This window comes from Pseudopipra pipra, chromosome 21, assembly GCF_036250125.1.
Source record: "Pseudopipra pipra isolate bDixPip1 chromosome 21, bDixPip1.hap1, whole genome shotgun sequence".
Lineage (NCBI taxonomy): Eukaryota > Metazoa > Chordata > Aves > Passeriformes > Pipridae > Pseudopipra > Pseudopipra pipra.
In genome coordinates, this window is record NC_087569.1 from 2920362 (window position 1) to 2938737 (window position 18376).

Sequence of the window (18376 nt, forward strand, 5' to 3'; positions counted from 1 at the left end):
GGGCTCTACCTGCCAAAAGAGGCGACAGATGTTGCCAATTCCCGTGTAACAGAGGCTTCAAAGCCATGTGCCTGCTGCTCTCCTTCCTCAGCATTCCCTGCTGCTCTGCTCCTGCAGAAACTTTCCCCGTGGCCAAAGAACACGTCACTCAGGTTCATTTTTTTAGTGGCTGGGAATATTCCTGACCTGGGGGACGTGGCTGCCTGGAGACCCTCCCCGTGGTGTCAGCTCGGCCTCTGCTCACTGAAACCTCCCTGACCGAGGGATGTGCTTGGATTTCGGCTCCTGCTGACACTTCGGACACTTCATCGGGCTGAGTCACTCTGGGGGGAGCCTCTTGCCTCTCCTCCCTAACCATCTCCTCCAGCTCCCCGGGAAAGGCGCCGCGGGAGCCCCGAGCGCGGCTGCGCCGTGCGGAGCGGGATCCTTGAGGAACAGCGGAGCAGTTCGGAAATTAAAAGCCATTTCATTATGGGAAATGAATGTTTAATGAGCGTGGGATGACGTCTAGACAGCCCCTGGGTTGCAGGCTCTGGGAGGAGGGCTCAGCTGACACAACAGCACCGGCTCAGAGCCCAGGGGGAGGTTTGGCAGAGCTTTCCCGGGCGCTGAGGTCCCCGTGTGGGACAGACATCCTGGCACAGAAAGGAGCTCCTGCCTCCACGTCTTCTCGCTGCAGATGCCCCTCGTGCCTCTCTGGGCAGAGCCCCAAGGATCTGTGGCCACAGAGGGACGTGCTGGCAGGGGGAGGCTTGGCCGAGTGCCTGGCCCCAGCCTGGAGCACACAGCCACACTGCCCTGCTGCCTGGGGAATGGGAAAGCACATCCCAGCCTTTGCCATGTCATGGGCTCTGGAGTCGTGACACGAAACCTGGGCTGACCTGGGGACAGCCTGGCAGGGGGGGGGTGAGTACTTGTGAGCCTTTGGGTCCTGCCCAGATGAAGGTGTTTTATGGCTACAGAAATGGGGGTTTAAATGCAGAAATTTGGATGTAGGTCCCCCAAAGACCCCCCTGCCATGCTGATTGTCCTCTGCAGAAGCTCTGTGCTGCTGATGTCAGAGGTCCTGGCTGCCTGCTGGGGAGAGGCAGGAGCACATCAGCTCCTCCAGGAAAGCTCTCCAGCTCCCATCCCAGGCACAGAGGCCACTGGCTCAGTGTGCTCACCCTGGCTCAGTGCAAGCAACCACAGACATGAATTTTGAGGCCTCTTGGCAGGGGCAAGGAGGTGGAAATAATGCCCTTTGACTTCTTCCCAGGGGCTGCCTGCTTGGCTCTGGGATGGCAGCAGGGAACGAGCCCAAGGCACTGCCACACACGGCACGGGAGATGCTGGTGGGACCCCCCTTCCCCAGGCACCCACCCTGCTCTGTCCCCCCTTTAGCACCAGCAGTGTCCCCTGCATGGATTCCCAGCCTGAAGAAGTGCTTTGATGTTCCTGGAGCTGGTGATTGGGGAATTGCTCCCTGGGACACCTCACTGTCCCTGTAAAGCTGCAGGGATGGGATTGATGCTGCAGGATCTGGTGCTGGGCAGAGCTGTGCACAGGGCTCCCAGGGGAACTTCTTGGCATTCCCAGAATGCTGAGGTTTGGGAAGCTCCTTGGTTCCTGGGCCTACCCTGACAACCTCTGAGAACAGCCCCGAGTTGTTGGAGGTGTGATGTCCCCAGGAATGGTGGCAGTAATGGCACCTCTGTGCCCAGGGGAGAAAAATCCCACATGTGTAGAGGAGTACAGTCTCTCTCCATGGGACATTTCACTCCAGCTTTCTCAGACTCTGGGATTTCTGCAGCATGGACACCTACAAACCACTGTGCCAACAGCCTCTGCCTGCAAACCACTCTGCTCATGGCACGTCACATCCTGGTGTCTCAGGGGGTTGGTGGGACCTGGGGATACCATCTGAGGCTGATGGGGAGGGCTGGGTGTCATCTTCTGAGGGTTTGTTTTTGTTTTCAGCCTCCTTCAGTTGACTTTTCCCTCCCTGCTTTGCCAAGGCATTTCCATATGGGTGTGGGAGGTTGGGAGAGCCACAGGCCAAGGGATTGGGGGTGGACTTTGTGGAACTGGTCTCCTGCTATGTTTATCCAATGGACATGATTGAGAAACCAAAATATAGTATTTTCCAAGAGCATCATGAATTTTACCCAGCCTCAGACTTCCTAGAGCTGGGTCCCTGTCTGATTTCTTGCTCCTCAGAAAGCTTGGGCAACATTTTTTGGGGATGTTTCCCTCACAGCCTCTGTGCACTGGGGAGGTCATGGCCCTTCAGCAGAGTCTTGTTGGGCACTGGGAGCACGTCCTGCAAGACCTGCCTGGCTGCTGGGAAAACATCTGGCTGGATCTTGCCGAGACACACACGGGGTGCTGCTGCCATATGGCAGCTGTGAGGCAACAGCTCTGCTCTGAGCTTTGCTAACGCACAGAAATCCTGCCTGGGAGCCTGTGCTGAGCTGCTCTGGGCAGGAAGCAGTAACCACAGAACTATATATACAGCTCCCAGCAGAGCTGTTGCTGCTGCTGCTTTTGATGTGACAAAACGGAGTTGGTGTTTTGCAAAAAAAATCCGTCGTGTCGCCTTCTTCCGGAGCTGACACGGAGAGGGCAGAGCTGGGGCTGGCTCCTGGGTGGGCTCCAGCAGGAGAGCTGGGATGGGAAAGTGGGTGAGGAGGTCTGGTCACCTCCAAAACCCACGTGCTGCTGGAGGCCACGGGGTCCCTGAGCCGTGGGGAGCAGCCACGTGTTGGAGTGTCAGGGGCTGTGCTCTGCCCCCAGCTCCTGCCAGGGTTTCACTGAGCCAGTTTGGATGGTGCCACGGCTGAGGATTCCAGGAGGGTCTGGGCTTTTTCCCTGCGTGGAAGTTGAATGCATGGAGATGGCAAATGTCACCCACAGGGGATGAAGCCTGGCCTCAAAGGCCAGTTGTCCCCCAGAGGACATGTAGCCCCTCATCTCCTGAAATCAGCCCCCAAATCCCACCGTGCCCCTTTGCTGCCTGCACCCCGACCCTGCCAGCCCCCCACGCAGCTGGGCTGGGCTGGGCATGAGGCTGGGAGCCCTCTGCCCCTGCCCTTGGCAGGTGAAGCTCTAAGGTTCAACAGGACCTGTAGTCTGTGCCTCAGGCAGGTGAAGCCCTGCAGACCTGCAGGACCTGTGGTCTGTGCCTTGGGCAGGTGAAGCTGTGAGGTGCTGCAGGACCCCTTCCTGGGCAGGTGAAGCCCTGAGGACCTGCAGGACCCCTTCCTGGGCAGGTGAAGCCCTGAGGACCTGCAGGACCCCTTCCTGGGCAGGTGAAGCCCTGCTGTGCCTCTCCTGTGCTGTTTTGCAGAGCGGGGCTGACTACGGCTTCCTCGTGAGCCAGAACACGAAGCTCCTGAGTGCCCTGGAGGACCTGCGGCACCGCTGCTCCAGCCTGGCCGAGGAGAACAGCCTGCTGGTGAGCAGAGGGCACATCCTGCACCCTGGCTGGGTGCTGGCACGGGATGCTCCACAGGGAGGGAGTCCTGGCCAGGGCGAGCTGCTGTCTGCTGCCAATTCCAAGAGATGCCGCACACGGGATCATCTGGGCAGGGCCAGAGGGGATAGGGGGTCTGGGTGCTCTGGGTGCCATCACACTGCACCCATCAGCTTGAGCTGGACCCCTTCCTCGAGCTGCAGAGCAGAGCCAGGCAGGGGAGGGGAAGTTGCCCTTATTTCCTCTTTAACTATATTTGATTCTGTGAAAAGCAGAAACACTGATTCACTCGGCCTGGTCTCGGCGTGACAGTGCAGCACTGCCCCCTGCTCCTGTGGGAGCTCAGCACCCCGATCCTCCCCAGCTGCACCCCGGCACCCAACACCAAGCCAGGCTGCCACAGCAGCCTTCTGCCCTGTTATGCCCTGCTCCCCCATCCCTGGCTCTCCAGGCCCATCAGGAAGCACAAAGAGGGGATATTCCCCTCCTGAATCCTCCCTGGAGAGCATCACCCCTTGCCCAGCCCCGCAGTGTGGGGATGCAGCCACCCCGGGCCCCTGCAAATTTGATTGCTCAGCATTTCAGATTTCTATCACCACATTCAAAATGCATATTGTAGATAAATTTCTTACACTAAAAGCCTAAATTCCACGTGGCCTGCACCCCGGGGTTACCCCTTATCAGACCTCTGGGTTTTAGCGAAGCACGAGCATGTGAGCTCTCATCAAATTGTACTCTCTCAAAAACCAGCCTCAGCCTTCCAGCTGAGCCGCCCTTGGTGGGGTCTCACAGGGGTAGGGAGGGAAATAATCGTGAGCCTCAGCTGACCTGACATTTCTGCTGATGTGAAAAGACAGCACAACACATCTGGGCCCGACCTTGGGAGAAGGAGCCGTCGGCAAGAGGCGGCTCATTGGAACGGACAGATAACAAATAAAAGGGGATTAAGAGCGAACAGAATCAATAGGGAGAAAAAGGAAATTTGCTTTGCAAATATCATAAAGTCCTTTGTCGCTTCCTCCGAAGCTCGTGCTTTGGTGTCAGGAGAGAAAAGACACGGATAAGCTTGTCCTGGTGGTGCAGTACAAATCCACAGGGATGTGCTGAGTCCTGTAAACCTGGGGAAATAAACTGGGAAGACTTTGGAGGAGAAAGCCCCAAAGGGTGGGTGGCCAGGATACACTGATGCTGGAGACATGTTGAGTGCTGGCAGAGCCTGCAACGAGCAGGTTGTGGATGGAGAGCGACCACGTGGGATGGTCTGGGGATCTCATAGGGAGCAAGAGGTCACATTAACAAAAATAGCAGGAAAACCACAATTTCAGTGACTGGAGAGGCAACAACAGCAGAGGCTGGTGTTTGATGGTTTGGGTAGTTCTAGAACAGGTCGAGCAGGACCAGGGACATTGGCTCTTGATCAGGGGCTTCACCTCCAGCTTCTTTTTCTGTTCTGCAGCGCAGGAGCTGCTTCCCCCAGACGGAGGAGAAGGTGAAGCACCTGAAGAGGAAGAACGCGGAGCTGGCGGTGATCGCCAAGCGCCTGGAGGAGAGAGCCCGGAAACTGCAGGAGGCAAACCTCAAAGTGGTGGGTGCTGGGACCTGCCCTGGCTGGGGAGCTGAGCTGGGACAGCACCTCACCACCAGGACCTTCTGTTTGCCACTTGCATCGAGCTAGAAAGGCCTTTTCTTTCCCTTTTTCTTAAACCTCCAGCAAACATGCTTTGCAAGAATCACCAAACCCAGCCATCGCCAGCTGCTCTGCTCCTGCTCAGGGAGCTGGTTTGAGGAATTTCCTCCTGCTTGGTTTCTCCCCATAAGGTGATACTTTAGGTTAATTAACGTGGCTTTCTCTGAAGTCATGAAAATAATTCATCTGACTTCACCAGAAAGAAACAGGAAGGATTTGAATAAGAAAAGGAGTGCGGTGAAGCAAAACAGGAAGGGGTGAGAGACAGCTCTGCCCCATCCACACCTCGCTCACAGGGCTGCACAAGCCACAGGGGTTTTGCTTTCTCCAACCTAACAGCAGCTTGTTGTGAAGCCTGTAGTGTTTGACACCTTGAAGGAGCAGCAGGAGATGCCTGTAGGGTGTGGGATCTTGGGCACAAGTTCCTAAAGGGGGATTGCAGGGGAGGAAGGCAAAACCTTCCTTCTGTTGGAAGGAAAGCAGGGATTGTGATGGGGAATTCGAGCCCTCTAGGACAGAAAGGAGGAAGTGAAAGCTGTGTTGGAGGGAAGGTAGGGGGTTTTCCTGGCTCTCTGTCCCCAGGCACCGCACGGCCCGTCTGTCACGGGGTTTTGGTACTTGCAGGGCAACAGATGGACTTGTCAGACACTATGTTAAGAGAAACCATTTGATATACACCCAACAGCTCTGCAGCCCCCCCCAGCACCTATACAAATACTGGTTTATTTGTTTCCCCAGTGAAACTTTGGGGTGGTGACAGTGTAAGGCCTGTGGGAGCCCTGGGAGAACCTGCTGGGCTCCTGTGCTGGCCAAGGTGTCCAAGTGCTCGGATGGCTGAGGCTGGTGGAGGGTGGGCTGGAGGCAGGAGCAGAGGGGCCCTGAGGAGCTGGGGTTAATCTGGCAGTGGTTGCCTTCAGTGCCTGGTGCACAGGTCCCATGGAGCTTCTGCACGTGAGTGAGATGCTCAGGAAGAGCTGGGGAGGAGAAGTTTGCACAGAAGATGCAAATCCTGATCAGGCAGGGGAGAGTCCCCCCTCCCCAGATTGTGAGGCTTTGTGCAGATGACAATAGTTGGGCAGGGAGAGGAAGGGTTGGATAAAGTCAGGGACTGGAGGTGTCCTCACTGCCCAGAGGGTTGGGATGAGCAGGGGGTGTGAGCTGCCCCTTTATCCAGCTCTGTGGTGCTGATACCCAGTGGGAGAGCCCACCCCAGGGATGGGGGAATCCCAGGGACACTGTGCCAGGCAGCCTCAGCTCCTGCTGGGCAGGCAGAACCTGTCCCTGACTAGCCTGCTCCCCCTGAAGCCCTGTCACCCCCACCCCTGCTCTTCCCTCCCTCACAGGGAGCATGTGAACCTGACCTGCTTCTTCTGCTGAACATCTCCCAGTCCTTCCCTGGCTGTGCTGGTCCTTGCTGGGCTCTCTCTTGCCTCTCCATTTCCCTCTGTCCTCCACCCAACCATGCTGAAGCTCTTTCCTGCTGCCTAGAAACCCACAGATTCTCCATTTCTCTTCTTGGTTTGACCTCCTCTGTCCTTTATCCCATTCCCATCTTTCCTGCCATCCTCTCCTCCTCTTCTCTTTTATCTTCTCCTGTTTTTCTGCCCTCATCCTTGTTTTCTCTCTTCCCCCCACACCGTTGCCCTGCCTGCAGCCCCTGTTCTGGCCGTACCCACTGAGCCCACCTGCTGAGCCACCTTCTCCTTCCCACCTCTTCTCTGACCCACTTCTCCATCCAGCCCTTCCTCCTCCACTGCTTGTCTGTCCTTTGGGGCCAGGCTGTTGGGTGATTGGTGGTGGTGACTGAACACCCAGGAGTGACGGGGTGGTGGCTGATGAACACCAAGGGGTGGTGGGGTGGTGGTTAAGGAGCACCAAGGGGTGGTGGGGTGGTGGTTAAGGAGCACCAAGGGGTGGTGGGGTGGTGGTTAAGGAGCACCAAGGGGTGGTGGGGTGGTGGTTGAGGAGCACCAAGGGGTGGTGGGGTGGTGGTTGAGGAGCACCAACACACCTTTCTCCCCACTGCTCTCTGTGTAGGTCACTGCTCCAGTGGCTCTGAAGGGCTCCAGCCTGGAGCTGTGTAAGAAAGCCTTTGCCCGCCAGCGTGCCAAGGACCTGACAGAGCAAGCCAGTGCCCTCCTGGCCAAAGACAAGCAGATTGAAGCTCTGCAGCAGGAATGCCGGGAGCTGCAGGCTAAACTCTCGGCAGGGAAGGTGAGACACTTGCCGGGACATCACTCAGGGGCTGGGACAAGCTGTGCAACAGCAGTGATGGAAACCAGGCTCCAGGAATGGTGTGAGGGCAATTAATCCCCAGTGCAGGCTGAAAACAGACAGGATTTGATGTGTGAGTTGAATGGGGACACTGGGGGAGTGTGTGGCAGAGACAGTGTCTGGACCCCTCTAACAGGCTGTTGGGGGCATCCCAGTTGTCCCTCTGTGAATTCATTTTCAGCAGCAACTAAAACCCTTCCCCTGGAAACCCCTGAAAAGCCACAGATACACAGATTTTTCACAGGGCTGAGCTTCAACCAAGATGTAGCAGCAGGGCCTCCTTTTAAAGCGTTTCTTTGGGAAGCCAACCAGCACATTCTCAAGAACCAGCCTAGATCCCACATCTTGAGCTGCAGCTTTCTGAGCACTCACAGCCACCACGAGACTGGTGATAACTCAGTGGGTCCTGGGATGACTGTGACCGAGGCCACAAACCACCAGCCAGGGCTGGGTGTTCATGAAACCATCCCCAGTGCTGTGTCTGCACCTGGGCTGGTGATCTGCCTTCCCTTCAGCACCAGCACAGGCCATGCAGATATAAACAGTGGGATAAAAGGGATAATTCAGCTCATCCTGAGACAGAACTTTAAAACTGGTCATGTGTGTTGCTCCTCCAAAGCACTTCTCTGTGACAGCTCTGAAAGCAGCCTCTGCAGGCAGCTGAAGCTGGGGGAGATGGTTCCCACTCAAGGGGATAAAGTTTTGGGCAGATCAGCTACACTTGTTGTTCACAAGCTGGACAGTTTCAGTTTAGGTCAGTTCAGACTCTCCTGAGCAGCTCAGGAATGCTGGGGGTCCCGCTGTTTTCCCCCTGTTTTGCTAAAGCAAATGTGGCCAAGTGCCACCCTACATCCCTGCCCCCAGCTGAGCTGAGTGAACTCTTGCATTTCTACCTGCCCCACTTACATGATATTTAGGTGACAAATACTTCCTTGCTGAAAGAAGCTTTACTGTTGTTCCTGAGCTCCCCATATGTTCATTTTAACTACAGGTTCGAAGGTGGATTCTCAGTCTTGCCCTAATGTGGATCTAGTGGGGATAAGAGCAACTGGGTGTATTTGGTGTTTGTACTGAGCTGCTCCATTGATCCTTCCTGGCATTAAACCACAGGACAAACTTATCAGGTCTGACTGTGCCCTATGGTGTCAGCAAGAAGAAACTTCCTTCTCATCCCTTGAGTTCTCACTGCAGGCCCCTGCAGGAAGGGGAGCAGACCCTTTCCAAAGCCCACTCATATTCCAAGCAGAGTGTGCTGGGCAACCTGACCCTGCCAGGGACAGGGGAGTGACAAATTGTGGAGGAATGGGACAAAAGCAGGTGAGCAGGATTCAGTACTGGCCAGGGAAATACATGTGGGTGCCACCCTCGGGGGTGACAAATTCAGCCACTAGGGCGTGGGTGACCTGGTGACCACCCTGCCCCAAAGGAGAGACAACCCCTGTCACTGCCACGGCACCAGGGACCGGGGACACCAATGTACGAGCAGGGAATCCACAGAAAAGAGAGCAAGAGAGGAGATCATTCTTTCTGATCTTGTTTTCCCCATTTTTCTCCCAAGCAAGCTCATTAAATTTTAATTTCCAGCTAGTTAAAATTCCAAATTCCCCTAATCTGTCTGCAGCATGCAAAATGCATTAGGCCAATGAAGGGGGTTTTATGCAGAGATATGATGGGCATACTCAGAGTTTGTAACCAAATCAGTTTTAATCTCGGGTATTTAAATCAGCACTAATTTTTCAGTAGCTGTGAAATGGATCCACTCAGTTCCCTGCAGTGGCAGGACAAACACTGGCCTTGTTTTGGCAAAGCCAGGGCTCTTAGGATGGGATAAAATGATTTCCTGAGATCACACTCTGATGAGTGGCTTCCAACCAAACCCCAGCTCTGGGTAAATCCAGGCTGCAATTTCTTGCAGGATGGTTTCTTGGAAGCATGGGATGGGGGGGAGCAGTGAGGCAGCTGCAGGGGATGGGTATAATAGAAACTGAGGGGAGGGCTGAGCTCTTTTCCTCCTCCCTTGTTCCCCCAGGCTCCGGAGGCTCAGTTGGGAATAGCTGCCTATTTTTGGTGGGGGAAGGGAGATTTTATACACAGCCACAGCCAATTTTGCTTAAAGAACTACTACCCTGAGAGCCTGAACAGGGGGCTGGCACAGAGGAGGCCCAGCTGCTCACTTCTTGAATCTATAATCAGTTCCCTTTAATGGTGCCTCAGTTTCCCCCCTTGCACCATGAGAGTAACCACGTTTTTCTCCTCAAATTGTATTTTTAAAGCATATGCTATTTTTAGAGGGAATAAGAAGCGAACAGGGAAAAAGATTAAATTTGTCCTGGATACCAATTCTGCTTTGAATTCACCGGCTTAGGAGCTTTCCAGGGGAATGAGCAATGTCTCCTCCAGCAGCAGATTTGTAAAGACAGGTTTTCATAACCCGCTGTTGTACATGTGGACATGCAGGTACGTGTTTCTTCAGCCTCCAGAAATCTGAAAACCTTTGAAGAACGAAACAAGCTGGTGACATATTCTCACCAGTTTTGTGAGAATCAGATTGGGCTGGTTTCCTTCAAAAGCTGCTGGGTTTGGGTCCGGATGGGAGTGACCCCTTGTGCTAAAGATAGGGGCCTATCACTGTCTCTGACAAGGAGAGAAATCAAATAGTTTGACAACCAAACATTATCCTGAGGGAGAACTGACCAAATCCCAGATGTTCTTCGTTCTTGCAGCCACTCAAAGCCCTCACCACCGCTGGGGCTGCAGCGCTTGCCAGCACCCACCCACGTCAAGGAGGGGAAGCAGCTCTGCTTTGGCTGGGACACGACGTGACATTATCCTGCCACGCTCCCTGCTGGCATGTGCTGAGATGGCACACGCTTGGCAAAGCCCTTCGTGCCGGGAGAGCTGCAGGAGCATTACAGGACCATTACAGGCTGGGGTTTATCTTCAGGAGGAAAAATGTATTTGCATAAAGGACGCAAAGTGAGCTTTGAGGCTTTGGAGACCCAGGAATCAGCAATCTGTGTGTGCCACAGTAGCTGGGTTCCACCAGCCTCTCCTCTTTTGGAGTGTGTGTGTTAAATGTGACCCGTCCCAGCTTTTGGAGCCTGTCAGTGACACGACACCGGGTTTGTTTTCCTGCAGGACGACCCTCGCTGCCTCAACGTCATCGAGTTCGACCGCCTGCTGCGGGAGTCCCAGCGGGAGGTGTTGAGGCTGCAGAGGCAGATTGCCCTCAAGAATTTCAAGGAGTGTCTGCGTCCCCCCAAAATGAGCCCAGGCAGTGCCAGGCCGAGCACTGCCCCACGCCTGGGACCGAACACCGGCAGCAAAGGTTCACCTCTGCCAAAGGAGGCCTCCTTGGGAGACCCGGCGCTGGGAGGGAGAGCTCGCAGGGAGGTGAGACAAGTGGGTCAGACATCGGAAGGTTTTGATGTTTAATTGCTCAATTAATTGCTGTTCTTAGGGAGTTTCACTTGGAGGAGGCGAGGGTTGTGGTTTGCGTCCGCTGCACATCGGTGCTGTGCTGGTTTCCAAAGGGACTAATTCCAGTGCCAGGTCTCAGAGAGTGAGGAGGGACATAGGTGCTCCTGGCAGCACATGGTAGGGACACTGAACCATGGTAGGGACACTGAACCATGGTAGGGACACTGAACCATGCCAGGGGCTCAGTCCTGCTCCTTTTCGGAGCTCCCACGCTACTTTTTCCAGCCTAGGAAACTGAGCAATGCTTCTCTTTCATAGAATCGTGGAATGGTTTGGGTCGGAAGGGACCATAAAGCTCATCTCATTCCACCCCTGCCATGGGCAGGGACAGCTTCCACTAGACCAGGTGGTGGAAGACTGCATCCAACCTGGCCTTGGACACTTCCAGGGACGGGGCAGCCACAGCTTCTCTGCCCAACCTGTGCCAGGGCCTCACCACCCTCACAGCCAACAATTCCTTCCCACTATCCCATCTAACTGTGCCCTCCAGCAGTGGGAAGCCATTCCCCCTTGTCCTATCACTGTCCACCCATTTCCCCTCCCAATGCTTGTTCCCGCCTTTTGTGTATTCCTGTTGCTCCAGGAGGTCCCTACCTGAGCCCTAACCCTGCCCTCTGGCAGTGGGAAGCCATTCCCCCTTGTCCTGTCCCTCCATCCCTTGTCCCCAGTCCCTCTCCAGCTCTCCTGGAGCCCCTTTAGGCCCTGGAAGGGGCTCTCAGCTCTCCCTGGAGCCTTCTCTTCTCCAGGTGAACCCCCCCAGCTCTCCCAGCCTGGCTCCAGAGCAGAGGGGCTCCAGCCCTTGGAGCATCTCCGTGGCCTCCTCTGGACTCGCTCCAGCTCGCCCCAGAGCTGGAGGCAGCTCCAGGGGGGTCTCACCGGAGCGGTGACACAGAAGGGCAGAACCCCCGTGTTGTGCTGCCGCCGGGGCTCAGCCCAGGCCCGCCGGTCCCGCTGCCCGGCCCTGCCCTGCCCTGCCCGGCCCTGCCCGGCCGTGCGCGGCCCCTCCGCCCGCAGTGGTTCAGCCCCGCAGATCCGGGGCCGCCTCAGGGCGCCGCCTCCGCCGCGGCCGCGCAGCCGCCAGGTAAGGCCGGGCCGGGGCCGGGCCGGGCCAAGGGGGGTGTGGGTGTGTGTGGGGCCGGGTGTGTGTGTGGGGCCGGGGCTGCCCCGCGGGGGCTCCGCCGGGGCCGGGCCGGGCGGGTCCGGGGCCCCTCCGGGGAGCGGCGGTGCCGCCTCGGGGCCGAGCCGCCCCCGGGCAGGGCCCGCCGGGGCCTCTGCGGGGCCGGGCCGCGGGTCCCGCTGTGCCCCCGCAGCCCCCGGGCGGCTCCTCGGGGTTTTGCTCCTGCGGGTTCCCCTGGTTCCCCCCCGTGTCCCCTGTGGGTTCGGGATACGCGTGTTCCCCCCAGGCTGCACCAGCTGCTCCCGTTCGTTGCCCCCCCGGGCCCTCGCGGCAGATGTGTTGAGTACATTCATTCCTCGCTCGTCCATTCCGAGTCACCCGTGGATTTATAACCCCCTTCTCCTTCAGCCATTTTTTTTTGTTTCTTTCCAGCCTCTCCCATTATTCAGTGCTAGCATCTTTGTCTCCGTTCCTTTGTGCGTTTCCCCTGCCGGTTTTGTGCTGGGGAGGACAAATGCAGCGCTATCCCGGGCTCTGGCGTTGATTTATACGGTGACATAATGAAGTTTTCTCTCCCTTCCCCAATAGATCTCTTTGCCTTTTTGTCTGAGCACTGGGGCTCTATTAAACCATCACTTGTCTCTCTAATCTCTCAGTGTCACGAGGCCCTCGTCGCTGTTTGTCTCTGCTGCATCGGTGCTTGGAGAGCACAGTTCCTGCTCCCTCCTTTTTTTAGTCCTTTCATTTTTATTAGATATTTACCCGAGGAAAAAGCCTTCCCCCCTCACCCTGTGGTGTCTCAGTGTCTGCCAAAACCTGTTAAAGCACCGCAGCTGAAGGTGTGAAGGTGTTCTGAGCACCCAAGCAGGTTCCTGCTGGATCTCCCGCACCCTTTGCTTGCTGTGTTTTTGTCAGAAGAACTCTGTATAGATTTGTGAATGTGTCTTTGTCCCCAGTATAAGTTAGTTTGAGTTATTTTAAGCACCTGCCTTATCTTAGTTGCGATTTCTATCCATTTGCCCAGAACAGGTGTCGAATGCAGTGGTCTATCTTTCCACATTTGCCCACTGGAATATGCTTGAAACTCTGGAATACTCTTAAAACTTGGCATTTGCCACCTTCCAGTTAATTTGTATTAAGGCAGTGTTGGAGAAGTGACACTCTGCACGTATTGATTCAGTTCCTGCTGAAGCGAGAGATTCGGTTCATGCCAGAGGGGGTTCTTTGAACTCTTGGGTGTTATTAATCTAATCTTGGTTAATTATCTGATCTTGGTGATTTGTTACTGTGTATTTTGTTGGCTTCTACAGTTGTTCTTACAGGCAGTTCAGTTTGAGAGAGATCCTTAGCTCTGTCCCTAAAATCTGTTTAGCAAAAATAACTTTGAATGTTTAAAGCATTATCAAACCCTCTTTCTTCTGTGTGTCTCTGGCCTTGCTCTGCTGTCAGGGATTACTCTGGGCAGACAATGTCCAGTCAAATACCAGCGGAGAGGGAAAATTCAGAGGATTAAAGGTTTGCTTGTCTGTAGCCCAAATGAAAAGGCATTTTGTTAGAAACTTGTGTACAACTGTGTACAGAAAATTGTTTCCTTTCATTTGTTTTGGTGATGGCACATAATCCATGCAACTGCTGCCCTTTCAGTCCTTCTCAGCTGCCAGCTGAGGTGGGACACTGTTTCTTGGTAGTGTTTGCTCTTCCCTGCCTTTAGATTCTGACATCTTCTCTGATTCCTGCCCTTTGAGGGCTGTGCTCTCCCATCTGACCATCTCTGTATTGCTTTGGCAGGGTCACTAAAGGTGTGGCTGCTGCCTCTCATCAGGCACAAATGGGAGCTGGGATCTGAGAGCTTCCTGGAGGCCACTGTTGCATGGGGGTGGTTCAGTCAAGGTGGACTGGTTGGCACTGGGCTCCAGGAGACTCCCAGCACAGGTTTCTGGTGGCACAGAGATCCCTGGCACAGTGTCCAGCTTTCCCCATGCCCAGTGGTGCAGCTCAGAGATCAGGAGTCTCATGGGGAGTGTTGCTCTCCCAGGTGGCACTGCCAGGAGTGTGCCCTGCAATCCTGCCTGTCCCTGAGCTCTCTGGCATCTCTTCTGCTTTCCAGGTGGAACCAGGTGTGCAACCACTGGGACCTGCCTCTGAAGGACATGAAAATTTCCCTCCCAAAAATGCAATAACAGGCCAAGAGACCAGAAAACAGATCCAGCAGCTGGTGAGTTGTGAACTTGGTTTGGGGGAAGGAATGCTACACTTTTTTATTTTTCTTGGGTTTTCCACCCAGATAGAGATTTTAGGGACTGAAGTCTTTTTAGGTGCAGCTGCTCTGGCAGAAGTGGGAAGCTTGGGGAATCAGTGGGAAAACACAGGCCATCTGCATGGAGAGTGTTGCTGGGTGGCAGCTCCAGGTGCTGGGCTGGCAGGGGAATATGTCACACTAAAATGAGAGGAAAACATGCCAGTGGGTTCTGTGCTGTGTTTGGTTTGGTCTTATTTGAACTGGGGACAGATGTGGATGAGAAATATGTCCCTTGGGAATTTTTCCAGCAAATTATGACAGTTCACAGGGAGGTTTAGCAGCTCTTGTCTATCTGAGGAGCCAAGAGGTAGCTGCAGGAGTAGCTGCAGGTAAAGGTACATAAGCAGAGGATGTCTGTGCTCTGTTAGGTGTCATTTGGGTGAGAATAGGGGCTGAAATAGCACAGCTGATGTTTAAAGCTGAGAATTTTGCACAGCTCTGTCTTTTTGTCCCCCCCATCCTGTCTCCATACTGCTCTCTCCAAATAGGAGCAATCTGTGCAAGTGGGAAACAGGACTGTTTCCAGAAGATTAAAGGCTTGAGGAAGAGAGAAATAGTTGTTTCACTTAAAAAGTTTTTTAGTTTTCCTACACTTAAAAAAAAAAATCTCCCTTGGTTTCTACATTGTTCAAGTTTGTCACAAAGAGATTTTTATGAGAAAATCAGATAATGCAGCACTGGGTCTGAGAGGCTGGCCTTGAATTTCCTATGCATTGTAAGAGTGTGCACTTGCTGATCTACTTCTGCTTGTTTCCTGCAGGAATTTGAACTCAAGAAAAAGCGCAAAAAATGTGAAAACCTTGAGCATGAAGTGAGGAAAAAGCATAAAAGATGCAAAGAACTAGTAAGTGTTCTTGTTGCCTGCTGTTGTGAGCGTGATGGAAGAAGAGGAGCTGGGTTGTTGTGTGTCTCTCTTGGATTCTCCAGCTCATCTTAGTAATGAATCACCATCTTTCTGGTTATTTGGACAGTGTCACAAATTTTGGGCTTGTTTATTTAGTCTTTCAGTTACCTGTGGGTTGAGTGCAGCCACATAAATCACTGGGTGAAATTCCATGGCCTTTGATAGCTTGGGGAGATAATTAGCATTTTCACAGGCACTCCAGACAAATATTGAAAGATTTCTGCACCTCAGGATGGTCATTGCACAAACCCACAGTCCTTTTCCTGTGTTTCATATCTGTTGGCAGAAATCTTGCCTCTGTTTAATTCCAGGGAGGTTTTCCTGGTCTTAGCAAAGCACCTGGATTTCTCCCTTCTATTGTTGCTCTGCTGAGCAGCTCTGGTGGCATTAGGGGCTGACAGTGTATGGCTTCCCCCAGGGGTGCTGACCTTCTGAATAGATGTTTGATGTCTGTGGGTTGTTTAAGGAATGAGTTTGTCTTTGTATGTTGGTAGACAGTCACTTCTGAGGGTCAAGAAGGGACCGACTCACCTTGAAGTACCAGGACTCAGCCTGTGTGCACAGGGAATTAGCTCCTGGAACAGCCAGAAAATATTTGATGATATGCAAAACCTTGGAATGGGGAAGTGTGTGTGTGTGTCATGTGATTATGCAACAATTAAGGTCCTTTAGTGCTGTGCAAAGTTGTTGCAGATGGACTGACCTGACCAATCCAGTGTCCCTCCGTGTGCCCACGGCCTGTGCTCAGGGGCAGCATTCTCTAATTCAGGGATAGCAGGCTCATGCTCTTAGCTCCAGACTGAATCCTGCTTTCAGAGTCAGCCATTTGAAACTCTGGACTTTGCAGTCTAGTGCTCTCTTTAGCATCATTTTCCCAGATAATTTTCCTTCCTTAACTGATGATATTTGTCAAGAAGACTCTGATCTCGAACCAGCAGTGAAACCTGAATTGCTGTGGGTGGAGATGGAGTTCTAGGCAGCAGCTTGTAAACAATGTGACACTGGAGCTGGGAGCTAGTCAAGGAAATCTCTTTCTGATTCTGGGCTTTGAGGTTAAGAGAAGAAGAGAAGAAACTTGAGAGATCATAGAGTGGTTTGGGTTGGAAGGGACTTTAAAGGTCATCCAGTTCCAACTCCATCATCTGGCACAGAGGGCTGTTAGAGCAGTGCCTCCCCCTCCCACCAACATCCTGCACCAGGAAACAGGAGCAGTGGAGCTGCTCTGCAGAATAATTTGGGGGAGTTTGAGGGCCTTGGTGTAGTAATTCCCACTCTTTCTGGACAGGAGATCCAGCTGCAGGAGGTGCAGAGTGAAAATGCACGACTGGCCGAGGAGAACTTGCAGCTGAACGAGAGGGCTGGATGGGCAGGACAGGTAAAAGCAGCATCTTGGTCAGGTGGAGCATTGGCTCCTGCAAAATTTTGCTGGGAAGAACTTGCTGGTGTGCCAAGTTTTCAAGTTGCCAGCTGAGAAATGGTTTTGTGCTGATCTGGGTTTCTGTTCCCAGCTCCTTCTCTGGACAAGTATAATGCACAGGACTTGGAAAGTCACTTGTCACTCCCCTGTGTCAATTTGCCACCATGCATAAGGCTGATTATTATATTTAATATTAAATAACTGTTTAATAACTGTTGTAAGTAGAAATGTTTGCCTTTGTAATCTGCATTGGTAATAGTCATCAGGCCATAGTGCCCCCTGGAACTAAAATATGTGGCTGGAATTCCCTGTAGTAAGTGAAGAGGGTAAAGATGATCTCAGCAGGCTGCTGAATTTTCTGTCCTGTTCTTTGTGTTTAATTCTACCATGTAGGATGAAAAATGCTTTTAAACCTTTGTGCTTTCTTTTATCTCTTCATTATGTAGCCTGTTCCTCTCCCAGTTCCTTCCTCCTTGTAAATGGGGAGGGGAGATGATTCTAGTGAGAGAAACAGTGTGTGCAAATAAAGTGTTACACACTGAGGCCTGATAAATGTTATTTATGAATAATAATTAATTAATTAATTAATTAATAAAAACCAGAGGGAGAGGAGGTTCATCATTTTGGTATCATTGCCAGTAGAAAGCAGGTCTGCAAATATTGAGACACAGAAACAAATTGTCCTCAATCAAATCAAATCAAAAAATACAAGGAACGCCTCTGGCTGCTTGTGCTAAAACTGCAAATCCTTCTCTCCAGGTTGAATCTGAGAATGCTGACCTGAAACTGCAGGTTGTTTTGGTGACCAAGGAACGGGATTCAGTGATTCAGACGAACCAAGGACTCCAAACCAAGCTGGAGAATCTAGAGCAGGTGCTGAAGGTCAGTGGGATCCACACAGGGGACTGTCCAGACAGTGCTGCTTTTGGATGGCACATGTTGTCTCCTTGCCTTTTTTCACCATTCCCTTGTCTCTGTGCTTCTGTTGGGAATTGTGCTTCTGCAGGATCCTAGAATGTGGCTTTCCAAAGTGGGAAGAGGTTTGGAAAGGCTGCTTCAGGGATTTGGGTGGGAAGGGAAATAAGGTGGCCGTCGCTTTGATGATTGTCTCTGTGTTGCTCTGGCAAGTGGTGAGAGTTCTGTACTTCCTCCTGTGCAATGATGACATGAAGTCCAGGCCATGGTTGGCTCCTGGCTGCTGGTGGGACACAGGATTTCAGCAGTGTCCCTGTCTGTGCCTTGTTCTGCAGCACATGAGAAATGTGGCCGAGCGCAGGCAGCAGCTGGAAGTGGAGCACAGGGAAGCCCTGCTAGTCCTGCAGGAGAAGCAGGAGGAGGTCCGGCGGCTGCAGCAGGTGTGTGGGGGGTGGGAGGTGGACATTTTACCCTCTGAATCCCTGGGAAACGATGGATATGTTTCCTTGGATAAGCAGTGCACGGAGGAGGTGTGTGTGAGTTTACAGGATGAAGTAAACCAGGGCAGTGTCTGAGTGCTCTGGTACCTGAGCACAGTGAAGGGCTTTGCTCAGGGACATCAGTTCTGACCTCTCCCTGCTGTTTGTCCAAAGCCCAGAGGTGCTTTCAGACTTTAAATCATAGAATCATGGAATCATTAAGGTTGGAGAGGGCCCCCTAAGGTCATCAACTCCAACCATCCCCCAGCACTGCCAAGGCCACCACTAACCCATGTCCCCAAGTGCCACATCCACACATCTGTTAAATCTCTCCAGGGACAGGGACTCCA

General features: G+C 53.2%; 1 protein-coding gene across 11 annotated transcripts in view; it reads left to right on the forward strand.

The window, feature by feature from the left end:
- TSPOAP1 (TSPO associated protein 1) overlaps positions 1–18376 on the forward strand; it is a 62711-nt gene that overhangs the window by 9335 nt on the left and 35000 nt on the right. For all 11 annotated transcript variants that reach the window (XM_064677659.1, XM_064677648.1, XM_064677650.1 and 8 more), the window contains exons 2-10: positions 3329–3436; positions 4911–5039; positions 7179–7355; positions 10554–10808; positions 14120–14227; positions 15072–15155; positions 16501–16590; positions 17392–17514; positions 17883–17987. In XM_064677659.1, the coding sequence (XP_064533729.1) occupies positions 3329–3436; positions 4911–5039; positions 7179–7355; positions 10554–10808; positions 14120–14227; positions 15072–15155; positions 16501–16590; positions 17392–17514; positions 17883–17987 (1179 nt within the window). The remainder of the gene's footprint in view (positions 1–3328; positions 3437–4910; positions 5040–7178; positions 7356–10553; positions 10809–14119; positions 14228–15071; positions 15156–16500; positions 16591–17391; positions 17515–17882; positions 17988–18376) is intronic.